Genomic DNA, 18178 nt, shown 5'->3' with positions numbered 1-18178 from the left:
CACAGTTACAGTGTCTGATTCCCTAACATTGTTATTAAAATGCCAATCTTAAAACTATGTTGACTATCATACGTGGTACCATCCATCACAATCCTGACCAACTACCAGTCGATTAAACAATAACGGGTTGTATTACTATATATATGTTTTCCATTTCATATTCGAGTAAATAAAGTATCAAGTCTCATCTTGATACAGAAGAAAATAATTCATTTCCCTGAATATAAACACAAGTAGTTTTATATAAAAGTTTATTATTTATTGCAATGACCAACAAAGTTGCATTTTATCATCTTTTGTGTCAAAAAGTCCTTTGGGTGGTTCAAACGTGAGTGGGATGTCTTTCTTTTTCTTTTTCACTTCCTTTTCTACCATCTGAAAGATTGAAAAACATTTCAGTTATTTATAAGAAACAATGTAGGCCTAAATGTTCCAGTCAACAGATTATTACTTAAAAGCAAGTGTGGTATAAAATTTGAGAAGCAAAATTGTGAATCTCCAAATGTGGATTTTACACCTCAATACCAACACGACAATACAGCTCTTTTGTGTCAGCCATGGTTAGTTTAATTACTTCTTTAAGGATGGTGAGAGGAAAGCTGCTGTAGTTACAAAGGCTACTTCTACCAAATACAGAGTTCGACAAATCCGCTAGCCCGACGCCCGTGGCTAGTGGTTTTTAAGTTCGGGCTAGTGAGAAACGCAAAACCACTAGCCCCTGCGGGCTAGTGGTTTCCCCCCTCCTCTCGTCATCGCTCGATCGTGGGTTTTTTGTTTTCTTTCTTTCTTTTTCTCTCGGCTGAAATTTCGTTTAATAAATTTGATTGTGACGTTTGTCATCGAATAATATCAACAACGCAATGAGTATATAATAATAATCCATTTGAGCTAGGTCTGCAAACTGCAGTAACATGCTATCTCTACATCGTCACAGTTACAGCATGCATTGTTTACCTTTCCCTTTCAAGTTTCTGGCACAGGTAATAAAGTCTAATGACATGCGTGTTTTGATTGGTTAGACACGTCACGTGGTCGTTAATCTCGCACATGTTTTAGGCTAAGAACTTGGAAATCATCAATCGCGACGACAGGTTAATCTCAATCAAGTAAACCCCAGCCATGCTTTGAATTTCAGTGTTTGTTTTATTTACCTATTGTTTTTTAATTTAACACTTCGCTAACATGTGGTTATCGGCAATCAGGAAAACAATTTACTTTAATGGTAACCGCATATGCACTGACTCGGCTTGGCCTATTACGTGTAGCGGTTTGGATAAAACGTCATAGCTGCCGATACAAGATAATACCTTTTTTGTTCATCAATTAACAACGGATTAGATGTCGCCGTTATATTCTTTTGATATTGGTCTGACACGGGATAATGCCCTGTATTTGGCATCACTGTTCCTGGCGACACTGTCGTACCCTCATTTAAATTTAATTATTTTGATAGTGTTTTTAGATACCAACCAAGAGTTTGCTCAATTAATTTTCCCCGGGGGGGGGGGGCAAAAACAAAAACGGGACAATGACGATGGATCACACTTGACAAAAGACAAAACATACGACACGACAAAAAACTGAAAGTTACAACATGATTTAAGTGTTTGTTTTATTTGTTACAAAAATTATATAAAAATCCAGTTATAATTGATCAGGAATTTGGGCTAGTGCTTTATCTTGGTGGGCTAGTGGTTTTCACAAACCCACTAGCCCTGTGGCTAGTGACTTTTCAAAATATTTGTCATACTCTGCCAAATAGCAGCATGGAATCTTGTATATGCACTCTCCATAGACAAGACAACACACACCTGGACCATTGATATACCTTGACAAGCCCACAGGAGGAGCTTAATCCTATGACCAATAGTGCTTTATTACTAAGCTACATCCTACTGATATATATATTTTTTTTAAATTAAAATCCATCATGGACGACATCTTGACATGACAGGTGAGCCTGAAGTTATTATATCACATGTCTACATGATTAGCACATAATCATTTAAAATATGAATAAAATGTTTTAAACTTTGACATACTTCATCTTCAGTGATGTCAAGAAGTTCTGACAGATCTGTTTCTGTGGTGCTCAGGGGATGTTCAATCCTGCTAGCCTGTGAGACAATGTCTGGACAATAGTGGGATTGCAGTGTCTGAAATAATTATATAGGATCAGTGATGTAAGTAATTACATAGTATCCTCAAAAACCAGGTTTAAATTGTAATTAAATGTCTTTTCCAACTAAAACATATTACAGCATTAGCACTTGCAGTTAACATACGCATCTACGAGAATTCAGTTTCAGGTTAACTTGTATGTCACAAAGGAATCAATTTTGTTATGCTTATTTCATTGGATGACATGGCTGTGTTGACTGGGTCATCACTGTGAAGCAGCCACTCAAATGCCATCAAATAAATATCTTACTAGTGTGATATAGCTAAATGATGCCAAAAATCTCTGAAACGGGTGAGTAAAAAATAGTAAATATGTTGCTGTGTACAGTAAATAAACTATAAATAAACCAAATGTTTATGTACTTAAAGAAAAACATTTAAGAAAAAATATCATTCTCTGCCATGGCCAACTGGAATTACTAACTTAGACCCGATAGTAGAAAGTTTCTGTTAACTGAATATTTGTGAATCATTACTTTTGCAGACCATGATTTAAATTGCAGTAATAACATAGCGTTCAAAATGAGAGACAATTCACAATTGTGTTAATATGCTTACCTTCAGTTCCCACAGACAGCTATCAAGAGCTTTACTTTTCCCTGGATCGGTTTCATCATAGTTGTAAGGATCTGATGTAATATCTGTAACAAAATGAAATGATTTTGCTAGTAATAGACTGTACAGCTAGGTTATTCACAGCTAGACTTGATGAACTAGTCTGTAACTCCACTGAAAAACCCATAAACCCATATGAAAACAATAAGTTTCAAATCAAAGAATACGTTTTTACTTCTAAATTCACTGTTAATATCATCAACTATCAACTCAGTATTTTTATGTATCCATGTTTAATGCCTTGTATGTAGTCATACAAGTTACATCGTTGTGTACAAACATTTGCCTATTAACATCACCACGAAAAAATATTATCAGGTCCCCAAATATACTGAACCGCAAAAGAAATGCGACACATGTGTGGCTGAGAAAATATGTTTCAATTTATTAATATCAAAGATAAATTTTGAAAAATCTGATAAAGTCAATTTATTGGATGCACTTTGACCACAGTCTCTGGGTCGTTTGCCTGTGTTCAGGTAGTGGGGGGATCCAGCACATCGAGATTGTAGGGCTTGACATGTTCAATACCGTGTATGTCCTCCCTGGGTGTTCAAAACGGCCATACACCGTCGGTACATGGAGTGCACGAGGCGGTTCACAAAAGCCATTGGCACCTGTGCCCACACCCTCAGGAAAGCTGCCTCCAGTTGCACACGAGTTGTCGGCCGTGGGACCACCTGGTTAAGCCGTCTCTGGATTTCATCCCACAGGTGTTCAATCGGGTTCAAATCAGGGCTGAGAGCCGGCCACGGCATGGTTCTGATGTTGTGCTGACGCAGGAAGTCCATGGTGATCCCGGCCGTGTGGGGGCGAGCATTATCCTGCTGGAACACGTGGTTATGGTGACGCGTGAAGAAGGGCACTATGTGAGGTGTTAGAATCTGGTCAACGTAGCGCTGCGCTGTGATGCCATTCCCTCTGCCTGCACCAACATTTTGGAACAAATGGGGCCCAATTCTCTGATTCAGGCCTATAGCACCCCAAACCATGATGCTTTGGCCACCCCACGGGTCTCTCTCCAGGACACATGCGTCTCTGTAGCGTTCACCCCTCCTATGCCACACCCTCACTCTGCCATCCGAGTTGGAAACGCAGTACCGGCTCTCGTCAGAGAAGACTATCAACCTCCATTGTTGATGCTGCCAATGTTGGTGCTGTGTAGCCCACTGTAGTCGTGTCTGACGGTGGCGGGCGGTGAGGACAGGTCCTCAAGCGGGATGTCGGCAAAACAGGTTGTTGGCGGCCAGTCGACGTCGTACCGTGTCGTCACTGATGGGTCGCTGTCCAGTGCCAATGGTCGCGCGAGCTGTCATGCTGGCCGTTCTGAAGTGATCATGGAGGTGTTGCCGGTTGATGTAGCGGTCCTGCCTGGGCGTGGTCACCCGGGGGCGCCCGCTGCGGTGACTGTCTGCAGTGCTGTTGGTGTTGATGTACCGCTGCTGTAGACGATGGACGGTGCTGACATGGACATTGTAAGCGTTAGCAACAACCAGGGCACGCTGCCCGGCTTGCAATCGGCCGATAGCTTGTTCTCTCTGTGCTGCTGACAATCGGGTCATACCTGATGCGTGCAAATTACGAATGCCAGGAACGCGGTTCAAGTTGGTTTTTATACCCATAACCTCCACGAGATGCACGTGCATTTCGGTTTTCATGACAATTGTTTGCGACTGCCACCCACGGCCTTCGAGACAGGTGCGTTTTGGCGTGTCGTTTCATGGAAAGTTGAAAGGGTACCTGCAATTTGGGTCTCAGTCATAAACCAGCATGTCTTGTAATATTGACAGTTACATCCCCGAAATAAATTGTTATAATTTACCATATAGAAATGACATTTAAAAATCTCGCGTTTCTTTTGCGATTCAGTATATGAAAATACCATATTTTTAACACTCTAAAATGCTATCAGTACTTGATATAACCATAGAGAAATTACACTTAAATATACTCGCCCGAGTGTCAAATTTTGCTGAAGATATTTTAAGTTCTACTTTTGTTTTGAATTTTTATATTGTCTTTTAAATGAAAATAATGATACTCTTTTTTAACAGAATCTGGATTTGCATTCCATGTTTCAACAGCAGAATATTTGAAGAAGTGTTTATAATAAACTTTAAAATTTTTTTAATTCTGTGACTGTGTAAAAGTTTGTTTTTGTTTAACAACACCACTGGAGCATATTGATTAATTAATCATTGGCTATTGGATGTCAAACATTTGGTAATTCTGACTCGTAGTTATCAGAGGAATCCCGCTAAATTTTTTCTAATGCAGCAAGGGATTTTTTATATGCACTTTCCCACAGACAGGAAAGCACATACCACGGCCTTTTTCCAGTTGTGATACACTGGTTGGAATGAGAAAACCCTCAATCAGCTGAATGGATCCACCAAGGTGGTTCGATCATGCGATGCAAGCACCTCAAGTGAGCACTCCACCAACTGAGCTAAACCCCGCCCCTTGTGATCATGTAATAAACATATTTACCTGTTGGTCCATTAGTGCGGTTGAGCATGACCTTCAGGTTGGGATGACGAATCACGAGGTTCAACATGAAGGGGATGGCAAGACGCAGACCCGAGGATGGAGCTGTCAGTAATATTCTCGACAGCTTTTTCGCAAATGAAGCAACCAGGTATGCTGGAAGATGTCTAAAAAGAAAAAAACAATTAGTTTTTTGCTTAAGCAGTATACTTGCAGTGAAGTTTGAACCACCACACCATCCACCAACTATTTTATTTTATTTTTTCGTTCCTTGAAGGCAGATGTTGTGTTATTAATGCCCACCACAATTTTACATTTTAATACCTTCAGCTGTCACTTTGGAGGGGAAAAAAGATGTTTCAGTTCGCTTATTATTTCCCAAGCAAATATAGAAAACCTTCCATTAAGAAACATTTTAAAACACTTACATTTAAATTATAAACTTCAGCTGCATATTTGAAAACACTATTTTAATTCTCATATAAATAGATGTTATTTAAAACCTTTAATCCATTTTCTAAACTATCTTTAATTAAAACTGAAGAAGTTAAAAAAATTTTTATTAAATGACACCACTAGAGAACATTGATTAATTATTCATCAGCTACTGGTTGTCAAATATTTGATCATTCTGCCATATAGTCTTAAAAGAAACCCATTACATTTTTTCATTAGCAGCAGCAGATAGTTTGTATGTATTTTCCCTCAGACATAACATGTCCTTCAGTGTATCAGTCATTGGGCTCTGGTTAGGACAGGAAATAAAAGTGCACAGGTAAACTTATAATTACACCAAGTAAGTGATGACTTTTTAAAAATACATCACAATGAATAAAGACAATAAAATGTCCATTTCATGCAAACCCATTTGTGGTTGAGTGTAAATATTTATCAATATTGGTAGAGAACCAACAGTGGATAGGTCTTGGTAATTTTAGATCATTTTAAATCTGCCTTTCTATCATTCTCAGAATGAAGTTAGGCTTGCTATATAATTGGACTGACCAAACACTTGAATGGAAGAAATGGGTTAATACTTACGTGGAAGAAAGGAACATGTTGGCCAGATAGAAGAATCTTGATCTGTACTTGACGTGAAATATAGATGGTTCAAACAGAGCATACAACTTCTTGTAAAAGTCTGGGTAATCTCTATAAAAGATGAAAAGAAATAAATTTAAAACCTGGACTATGAACTATAAAATATTTACAGAAACATAAAACAAAGAGGGTTTAAATTAATAACATTTAGCATCACTTAGATCAAACACATTTCAATGATTAAGCTACCAATTTCAGAGTAGACAACAGCCCTCAAGAACACTGCTATGAATGCCAACAATTTTATTGCAAAAATAGCTAAAAGTATTTTACAACCGTGAATGAAATGCATCAATTTCAACCATATTCTGATGATCCTGGACTATAATGTAACTCATTATGTAACTTATGTAAAGCATAAACATCTTTTTACATTTTAACTTTTATATTGGTTTCCAAGTATGTTCCACATGACATCCAATAACCGATTAATAAATTAATGTGTTCTAGTGATGTGTTAAACAAAACAAATTTCATCTTTTAACTTTGTTTTATTCTTCATTCAAAAGGGGCAGGATTTAGCTCAGTAGGTTGAATGCTAACCTGAGGTGCTTGTGTCACAAGATCAAACTACCTAGGTGGATCTATTTAAGTGACTGGGGTTTTTCTTGTTCCAACCAGTGCACCACAACTGGTGGTATGTGTTTTCCTGTCTGTGAAAAAGTGCATATAAAAGATCTCTTGCTGCTAATGGAAAAATGTATCGGGTTTCCTCTGATGACTATGTGTCAGAATTACGAAATGTTTGACATCTAACAGCTGATGATTGTGTCTAGTGGTATCATTAAACAAAACAAACTTTAACAAACTTTTTCTTCATTCAAAAAGGGTTTTAATGGGAAATAAAACTGGTTCCCCTACATGGCTACTCTTATCATTAGTCAGAAAGGGGACAACACATGCCATGGCATTTATCAGTGGCTGGAAAACGTATTAGATCTTTAAAAGTAAGATGAATCCTTGAATTTATCACACCTCAAGCAACCTCGTGTTCCTGTTTAAAACGAAAACTCACAAGTTGTATTTGCTGACCAGTAGGAACAATCCATTCAAAGCAAGCAGACTGATAGCGCCACCTACAATGCAGAATCATGAACTTCAGTAGATTTTCTTTATAGTTTTGTCTACAGACTTTTTAACAAGTTTAAGCTGGACCAAAGTAATTATTAGCAATTTGGCAAATCGTTGACCGAGAATTAACTAGGCCTATCTGCACTATCTTGGCTGAAGACATTTGATTAAACAATTTGCAGTCAAATTCAAATTCAGCCAAAGAGTTGTAGGTCCACAAATGGCAGGCAATTTTGTTTAATTAACTCTTTAGGACATTAATAAATATATTTGTCAAATTCTAGTTTAATTCACATTTAGCAATTTGGCAAACGACAGATTAAACCCTGCTACCACACCTAAAATTATCTTTAGAAAGAAGAAAAAGCAGATCAGTTTTGGTGGTTTTGAAAGTTTTTGTAATAAGTATATTACTGATCAAAAAAGAAAAAAGAAATTGTAAAATAATTTTGTGGTGAGCTTACCAACATTGTAGGACTCTGTAAGGAAATCACTGAGAAACAATGGGCAGCTCACATATGGAATCACTTTGTCATGAAGGATCATCAAAACCTTTTTGTACAGGCCAGTTGTCAACTGTAAAGAAATAGTTGTTTTTGTTTTTTTAAATAAACTATGTAGAAAAATTTAGTATCCTTATACAAAATGTTGATACATATAACTTCTAAAACATGAAAGAAGGTTAAATTTCTGTGAAATCTAGACATTCAAACTATGAATTTTTACAAACTTCAAAACTGGGGCAAATGATAATTCTTGTGCTTGGGAAATAGAAAGGCAATCAATGTTTGATTAATCATAATGACACTTCAGCATATTCTTTTTTTTTTAACCTATTGCTATTTACTATCTAACACATGGTTTAAGAGAAAACCTGCTGCTACTCCTACCAAAATGCCACAAATGATATTTTATTTCCATACTCACGTACAGGGCAAGTTATTCCACAGCTTTTGATATACATGTCATGGGGTATTGGTTCCAAAAAACCAAAAGGTACATCAAGTGCAAGTGATTCTATGAACCACTGCACTCTACCATTGAGCTATATTTCATTTTGGAATGACAGAATTCAAGAGTACATGGACATCTTACCAGTGAGACAAATGACCTACCAATTAAGCTAATCCAGTGATAATTCAATTTTCAGTCAACAGACCCCAACATAATTATAATTTTTTTGTTATGGTTCAGACTAAAAAAAAAAAAACTCACCTTAAAACTCAGGAACAATATCCAAACATTTGTAAATAACTTCCTGTGCTCTCTCCAATCGGTTAATTTGGTCTGTTTTGTTTGTTCTAAAATAAATATACAAATACTGGATGACAAATAAACAGTGACATTATATGAATAAATTGGTCAACTGTAGTATAATACACAAGGTTAAGTGAAATTCATTTGTCTGAATATCTGAGGTATCTTTCTTTTTTATAACTCTCTAAACAAAAAAAGAATACATAATTATCTAAATTTTAAACAATAATAATTTCTTACTTGTTTGGAAAGTAGATAAAACAAATTATTTTCAAATAAGGTAAACAATGCATTTAAAATGAAAAACCTAACAATAAAAAATATATTTCTGTTATGTTTATTATTTACATAATTGTTAGGTACGTTTTCATTTTAAACTAAAAATATAGAAATAAATTCTAGCTCACAATGTGGCTTACCTGGTAATGGAGACAGAAAGTTTGACATTGAGGAGGCTTCTTCAGTAAAATTTAAGTTTTCCAAACAAGCAAATATGTTGGACAAATATACATCAGTCACTTGCTGAAAGAAAGAAAAAAAAGATTCAATTAAAATATATACACACAAAAAAGTATGAATAATAACTACTGTTGCAACTGAAGTTGTTCATTGCTAACAGATCAGCATTTATCTACATGGATAAAAAAAATTAGGGTGCATTAAAAACTTAAGTGATATTACAATTATGACATATGTACACAATCTATAAAGATTTGCAGGAAAAAAAATCTGCATTTCTTTCAGAAACATGAAATTGTATATTTTTATAATCAACGGCATTAATATATATATATATATATAAATATTTTATCTAATTCAATCACAGTCGTGTTATTTTGTATTGTAAACATTTAACTGTAAAAATAATGCTGCTAATGCCATGACGTTACCGTATTTGACCGGGAATAAGCCCATGCCTGTGAATAAGCCCACTCCCATTTTTAGCAGATCTAAAGAATTAGGCCCATATCCTTGAATAAGCCCATACCGAAATATGTAGTATGTTTGCTATCAAAATTCACTGAAAGTTCAAAAGATCGTTGGGTGACAAACTGGTCCCAAGATAACAAGTATTAAAATGATTTAAAACAATGTTGTAGTTTGTGTTGTTTTTATTTTTTATAGCTTAATAAATACGATTATATTACCAATAAAGTGCATACTTTTAGTACTATGTACCATCCCCCCACCCCACCCAGCCACAAACACACTACAATCATATGCAGTCAACAATTTCACTGTCGGCTATTGTACTTTGATCAACAAAGCGACCATTTCGTGAAACCTAAAGTATGTCTGTTTCACTTGTGTCTTTGATGAAAGCCGACCTTCCTGGCTTACAGTAAAAATAGCTACAACAAAAACCTTTCTGATTGGTTGATTTGTAATACTACTTGTGACGTCCCATGAACTGACTGTTGTGAGGTATGGAAGAGGGCGTGAAGACTGCCTTGATTGACAACCAACTCATGATTGGTTGAATGGTGTGGTAAGCATTTTAATTAATTGACTGTTGTTTTTGTTGTGAATTCTCAGTTGAGGCGCACTGACTCATTAATGAATAAAATAAAAGAAATAAGTGTTTAACACAAACGATGCAGCCACATCTGTGTTTTTATAATATCATTAGGTTTATTTAGTACTAATCACACATCAAACGAATTGAGAGAAAATATTATGCATCAAACAAAATGAATAGAAAAGGTGAGTAATATTGATAAACAAGCTCGCTTGGGGTAATTACTGAGAAATGCTATATAGTGGGTCTTAAAAATACACATAGTTTCTGTTTTCACCAATATACACTGAACATGCCTTTCGTGCGCAAACGGTATACTGTAAAAGATAAGTTAGATGTTGTTGGCTGGTTTAGACGTAATGGCCGAAATCTGTCCGCGGCTGAAAGAGAATATGGCATTTCAAGAAAACAGGTTCGACTGTGGGACAAAGATTACAAAGAGACTGTGCGAATCTCTCACACCGGCGGTGCTAAAAAGGGGTGTACAGTAGCTTTGACGGCGAGTGCTAATGGGGACAAACAGAAAGCTTTGATCATCTTCAAGGAGAAAAATGGTGTTATCGGCCCACGAGTGCTACCCACGTTGAAAGTGCCAGGCAATGTATTGATTACTGCTACGGAGAACGGTTGGATGACAACAGCGAAAGTACACCATTTCATCCGACATGTCTGGGGACCAAACGACGACGACACTCAGCGACTTCTCATATTGGACGCATACAAGCCACACACGTGCCAGTCATCGACAGATCGTTTTGACGAGTACGAGACCGACATAGTAACAGTACCAGGAGGTATGTAAAAAATGTTTTTTTAATTTGGTATTTTGTAATTTGATATTCAAATTTGTTTATTTATTTATTTATTCACAGCAGTTTTTACCTAGTCATCTACTATTAAATATGTTATGAAATGTAATCAAATTAACTAGCAATTATTTGGTCAGTCTCATTATTTTGATGATACATTAATTGCGTGAAGCAATAAACAAATGGTTTACAGTATACAATATTTATTTTTCAGGCTGCACAGGACTTGTCCAGCCAATGGATACTCACGTGAACAAGGTGTTCAAAGAGAGAATAAAGCAACAGTGGTGCGAGTGGTTCAAGTTGGCAAAGCGGAACTGCAGAGGAAATTATGTACAACCGACAAGACAGAACATTATAGACTGGATAAGTGTCGCGTGGGAAGCTGTTGAGGAGGGAACCATCCGGGGGGCTTTTAAGTCCTGTGGGATTTTGCTACCATCAGATGGAAGCAGAAACTATCTGCTAAGTTCTCGCTTGGTCGACGATGTTGGACTGGAAATCGAGGAAGTGCCACCACATGAAGAGATCGAATCTGGAGTTCATTTCGACGATGAGGATGACGACACTGAGGACATCGAGTTTGTTGGGTGGGACCAGGATGAACTTGACATCTGATTATGTACTTTCACTTTGTGTGCTGGATTATGTGTGTTCATACGTTGTAAAATAAATTAAAAAACGATATTCTTTGGATGTTGAAATTAAATTTATTACCGCTTTTGTTGTTTTATTTATTGATAATTTCCAGGTTCTTTTACTCATTAGTGAACATTGGAAATTTTTAACAAAACTGGCCCCATGTCTGGAAATAAGCCCACCCCCAACAAAGCTACAAATGAGTTGTCTTGGCCCCCTGGGCTTATTCCCGGTCAAATACGGTACTTACATTATGTCATATAATGCACATAAGGTTAAATGATGAAATGGCTGATGGCTTTGTTGTAGACAGCAGAAGAACTTTTTATTAAAAATCAATTAAAAGTGACAATGGGAAATAAAGAATATAACCAACTTGCTATGAGGAGTTAGAAATTATCTGTCCCTTGTTAATTAATTTTATAAAACCCTCGCCAGAGGTCAGGTTTACAACATTCATTCACTTGTGACAGATAATTTGTAATTCTTGTAGTTTGTCAGTTATTTTCTAAATATCCCATTTGAGTCAGGGGCCTATTTCACAAAACACCGTAAGTTTACATCTGCGACTACCAGTTATACCAGGCATACATTTACCAGTGTTTGGCATCTATTTCACGAAGAAATTTACATCATTACAGAAGATGGAGCATTTTAAGGACAAAAGAAAATGAAATGTGTACTTTAACTATATTTGTTGTACTATAATAGTAATACAAATTGTGGTTTAGTCGTAGATTTACATTTACGTGCAGAACTAGACTTGTTTTATGAAATTGGGCCCTGATATCTTACCTCGCTGGAAACTTGCTCTTTTTTCAGACTGTTGTTCAAACATTGCATGCAAAAATATCTGACATCATCAAACTCTGTGTACTCTTGAAATCTCATAAACAATGGCTGCATATTCTTATCACTGGGAATCAGGCACAGGAATAATCTCTATAAATATAAAAATAAACATGACATCATCAAATTGTCTGTACTTCAGTTTTTCAGTACAATGAAAGGAGGGAAAAGAGAAAAAGGAATATTTGTTTAATGACATTTTCACAAAGGTAAAAAAAATTTTTTATCTAACAAGTTAGTTTATTTTGTTTAATGTCAAAACTAGAGCACACAGATTTATTACATAAACATTTGATAATTCTGACATATAATCTTAGAAATAACCTGCTGCATTTCTCCATTAGCAGCATGGGATCTTGTATATGCACTTCCCCAAAGACAGCACTGCCCATACCACAGCATTTTATATACTTTATAACTAACATGTCATATAACTCTTTCAATGCTTGGTCTAAGTAGTGAGAAAGCAAACCATCTGCTGCCACATAGCCTACTCACACCAAAAAAGCAGTTTAAGATATTTTACATGCATCTTCTCATAGACAAATGTAGTATTTATTAGTTAAAAAGAATATCAAATATATCAATGACAAATGTTTTGTTAAATGCTATTAATAATATACTTTTATTACATATTTTGGGGAATATGAAAACCTCTGATTTTGCATTAATATTTTATAGGAAATAAACCACAACAAAATACATGTTACCTTGAAGAGTTGTTCTGGAAAAGTGTGACCCTGTGTTGGTTTCTGCAATGGATTGTGGGATTCATCTTTGATGAACTTCATCAAAGTGGTCATTGACAACTCCTGAAATAGGAAAATTTCAGAAGGCATTTTATTTTATTTTCCTAATCAGACTGGCACTGAGAAGAATCAATCCTACAAACTATCGCACTTTAGACAACCACTCTACCACTGTGACACATTCTGTCTTAAAAGATGAAAATGTGACATTTGTACCGTTATCCTTTAAATAAAACCTAGTACATATATAGTCAAATCTGCTTAATTGCATAGCCCTGGTGCGTGTCAAATTTATGTTAATAACTGGTTTGCGATAGTTACAATTTTATTATATATTAATTTTCATTTTTTTTACAATCCCCCTCCAAACCTCCCACAAAGTCCCCTTGGCATTCCACCTCATGTCACTGGGGCCCCGCTAAATGGATTTTCTGGATCCACCACTGGAGCCCCATTTCTAGATTATGATCCACAGTAAACTATTAAGCGGATTCAACTGTATTACAACAAACATGACTTTACATACAGTAATGGAATGACCTAATACCTTTGAAATTATAATACTGTAGCAGTTGAAAATGACCATCCTGTTAGAAAACGTAAGCATATATGAGCAAACCTGCACTTTATAACTGGAATGATGCAACAGATCCACAAGGCCATTACAAGTCAACACATAATGCTGTCTCAACCAGAGTTTGTACTGCTCTGCTTTGGATAAACCTGGAATAAAAATTTGAAATAATTAGTTCAAGGGGCTAATTCACTATTTAAACTCTCACTACTTTGTGATCTTGCAGTACAATGCAAAACTTGCTAGGATGATGTGACATTGCTCGAGAGATCTTAAGAGTGCTCTGTGAATTACATACTAGGAATGGAAAAATAATGTATCTGTTTAACAACACCTCAGCATATTTTAAAACTATTTACAGCTATTTAGTATCCAATCTAATTAAAATTAGCTCCACTATTACATGTGGATCTAACACCAGCCAGTTGGAGCTCATGTCCACCAATCAAAACCGTACTTACAGAATCCTGCCAGTGATTTAAAAATAATTTGAAAACATTCCGAATTATCCTGAGGGTATACGACATGTTTCGTGTGAATTACGAATGCCTTAAAACATGTTTTATTTTATAAAATAAATAATTTGTAATGTAAAACTGAAGACTGATTTAGTTGGGGTTTTTTTTATAAATAAATAAATAATTTTTAATGTAAAATTGAAGACTGATAACCCACCCCGTACGTATTGGTATGGTTCGCTGTACTGCGGCCACTAAAATAGACTCGCCCAATATTTTTAGAATTTGTATGCTCCCAAATAACGTTATAAAAGGCGAAGTGTGATTGGTCAATATTTAAATTATTATTTACAGATGAAATGTTACCTGGACATTGGGGACTACGCAGTGTTGTTAGTTTTAAATCACTGGCAGGATTCTGCAAGTAAGGTTTTGATTGGTGGACATGAGCTCCAACTGGCTGTAATAGTGGAGCTAATTTTAATTAGATTGCTTAGTATCTACCTTATGATTATATCGAAGCTTGTGTTAGATAGTGAGAACCCACTGCCACCTCATAGGCTAATTATATAGTGAAAACCAACAAAGGATCTTTTCAATGCAATTTCCCATAGACAGGACAGTACATTCCACAGTCTTTAGTGTACCAGTCATAGTGCACTGGTTAAGAGTGGAAGAAAATCTGGGTCCAATGATTACGATCAAACCTATGGCCCATCCAATATGCCCATATATATGTGGCAATAGGTGGTGTTCTTTCATTTTTCAAACCAAGTTTCAAAATAACCTTATATTGGACATTAAATGGCCATAGGCTAGCCGGCACCTCGATGTGAAAAACTGAGGTGGGTGATAAATTGCTCCCCTAACTTAGATTATGGGGACCCATTTAAGATATCCTGATATTAATACCATAATTCAGAAACTATGAGGAGCTATAAATTACTCTCCTTCAAAAAGTGTCAAGGGAGTGATGGGGAATGAGTGATAGCTCTCCTTAAACAGCGAGGTCTGCCGTAGCCACCTAACTGGATTCATGTGTTTTTCAGCTAGGTCTGCCGTAGCCACCTAACTGGATTCATGTGTTTTTCAGCTAGGTCTGCCATAGCCACCTAACTGGATTCATGTGTTTTTCAGCTAGGTCTGCCGTAGCCACCTAACTGGATTCATGTGTTTTTCAGCTAGGTCTGCCGTAGCCACCTAACTGGATTCATGTGTTTTTCATTTACAGGAACAATATTGGAATCAGATCCCAATCAAAGAATGAGCCCTGTAAAAATTAGAAACATCTTACCTGTTATATCTTCTCCAACAGCTGAAACCTCTGAATACATCTCCGACGTTGAGAGGAAGTGATGAAACACACTATGAAGTCCATGAATACTTGCCACAATGACATTCTCATTTGAAGACTGAAAAATAGACATAATTACATATCAATGAACAAAATGAATCCATCCATATTTGTTTTTCATGAAAAAAAATTAAAAGTGATATTTCTAATATATTGTAACCACTGTAACATATTCTTGCAAACAGAGCCTTCCAGTAACTAAAAATAAATAGCAGAGCTTCTAGATTATGGTAGCCCCACTCCCATGGCTAGTGATATTCAGTGTTGGGCTAGTAAATAACTACTATTGTCATGCCCAATGGCTTGTGAATTTTTTTTGGTCAAATGCTAAAGTTAAGTCTATTTTGTAAATATGAATATCCTGACCCCACCCCAAACCCCAATGTTAGTGTTTTTAAGCTTTATCTCTCTCTTTAGGTAAAATTGTATTAACATAAAGTAAAGTAGGGCTAGTGAATTTTTAATTGTGGCAAGTAAATTTTTTAAATTACTGGTCCTATGGCTAGTGGATTTTATAAAAATTCTAGAAGACCTGAATAGTAATTACATTTTCTTTCTTAAGATATCAATGTCAATGAGTTTGTAACAGCTCAACTGAATTTAAGATCCCAATAATTGTTCACATGTATATTAAGTATTACAATAAGGCAGTCATCAATACCCCCAACCCTTTGCTAATGAAATGGAAACCATTCTCTTTGACCAGAGTTCAATATAGATTACCTGCATATGATTTTGGTTATACGGAAAATTGCAGCTTGATATCTTTACAATATATCTATTGTTATTAAAACTCACCAGAAATCACAACAAAAATAGGACAACAGGCCCAGCATTTGATCAATCATAATTTCAAAACTAATTAGAATTTGGCCCTAAAATTTTGAATACTTCCATTAGTTAGTTCTGTGGATGCACATATGTGTGAAATTTTATACAAATTGGGAGATGGTCAGAAAGGGGAACTCTTGTTGGGTTGGTGAGCGTGCCACTTACCAGTGGAATATATCCCACCTCCATGACATATGGACTGCAGCTTAAACTTTTATTAAATGCCAAAAAATCCAAACGGACCAGTCACCAATAAAATGTTGTGGGTGGAATACACACACTATCAGACATTTTGACGCCAAGCCAGTTCACCCCTATTTGTCGCTTCGGCCCCAAACCAATATTATGTTAGGTACTGCACGCATGTGTGTGTGTGTGTTTGGTTGTTTATTTTAATGTTTCGAGGATCAACAAATGGGAACAGATTTAGTCTTATAAATATTAAAATAAAAAATTATATATTAAAACCACATATCCTCGAGTAACCATGAATAGGCCTATTAACAGGAAATGGCTTCTGCAAACGTGCATTGTAATGTACGATCAATTTGATGAAATGTTTTACCTTGTTCAATTTATTGTCAAAAACAACCAACAAATGTTAATATCCATGCCAATTTCTGTTTTGAAGAGATTAAATGCATGTTGTAGTCTAATGTCAACATTCTTCAGCTACTCCCGTAAACTGGGCTATTGTTTTCAAGAGTGACAGGTGTCACGTGACTTCACCCAAAACTCTTATTCAACGAATCTGCGAAGCATGACAAGACTGACAATGACAGTGGTATAAAACTTGTTTATTTAGGTTTGTTTAATATGACACGCCATTTAAAATAGTGCTCACAGTGTAAAATGGCGATCGTGTATCATACATTTCCCTATGTACTTGTCTTTTCCTCATTTGTGCACTTTGTGTTTGGGAAGGTTTTCTTATAATTTAATACAAGTATTTTGATGTCAGGGTTTAATTGTATGCAGATTCCTTAAAAACAAGTCAAATATAAATAGACCGGTTTATGGGGTAGCACGGTTCTTCATGATACTGGTAATATGTTGGGGGCGGGGCACATTTTCTTTGGGTGTGGGAGGGCAAAGTGATATTTTTGGGGGGTGGTCGAACTGACATTTTCTTGGTGGGGGCAAAGTGACATTGTAATCGGGGGGAACTGACATTTTAATGGCGGGGGGGGGGGGCGAACTGGCTTGGGGACGAAACGTCAGGCATTCAACACTCCCACCCCTCCCCTTCCTTGAATGATGAACACTAGCTATAAATGTAATTATACATGTATATATTCTGAACAATAGAACTAAAAGTACAACGAGATATATATATATATATATATTAATACAAGTAACATAATGTGTACTGATATATATCAAGCACTATCTACCCTGCGACTTAAGAGAAGATAATTAGTCAACAAAAACACGTGGTAATGTTGACTTCGATCTCCATTGCAATACACACAATCTATGGCACTAGACAGAAAGGGAATATTTATTACAATTATTTCTACCTGCAGATTACCAAGTATATCTACTAGTCCGTTAATATGTTTTCTACTTTCTATACAAAGCTTAGATTTTTCTTTAATTTCGAGAACAATTTCCTTTGATCTCTGGGTTCCTTGCTGGACGTCCATGACTGATTATGCATAAATTGGCCAATCAGATTCCATTT

General features: G+C 36.1%; 1 protein-coding gene across 1 annotated transcript; it reads right to left on the bottom strand.

The window, feature by feature from the left end:
* Nucleotides 1–244: 244 nt before the first annotated feature.
* LOC121367720 (nucleolar complex protein 4 homolog A-like) lies at nt 245–18146 on the bottom strand. The gene is made up of 14 exons (XM_041492061.1): nt 18015–18146; nt 15604–15721; nt 13897–14000; nt 13239–13340; nt 12475–12621; nt 9132–9234; nt 8671–8756; nt 7920–8031; nt 7400–7460; nt 6325–6435; nt 5287–5450; nt 2740–2822; nt 2043–2156; nt 245–375 (listed from the first exon to the last, which is right to left on the bottom strand). The coding sequence occupies exons 1-14, from the start codon at nt 18138–18140 to the stop codon at nt 259–261; spliced, it is 1548 nt and encodes a 515-aa protein (XP_041347995.1). The 5' UTR covers nt 18141–18146; the 3' UTR covers nt 245–258.
* Between the last annotated feature and the right edge of the window lie 32 nt (nt 18147–18178).

The sequence above is a fragment of the Gigantopelta aegis genome, chromosome 3 (assembly GCF_016097555.1).
Source record: "Gigantopelta aegis isolate Gae_Host chromosome 3, Gae_host_genome, whole genome shotgun sequence".
Lineage (NCBI taxonomy): Eukaryota > Metazoa > Mollusca > Gastropoda > Neomphalida > Peltospiridae > Gigantopelta > Gigantopelta aegis.
Note: the sequence above shows the minus strand (reverse complement) of the source record. Positions and strands in the feature narration are given on the sequence as shown.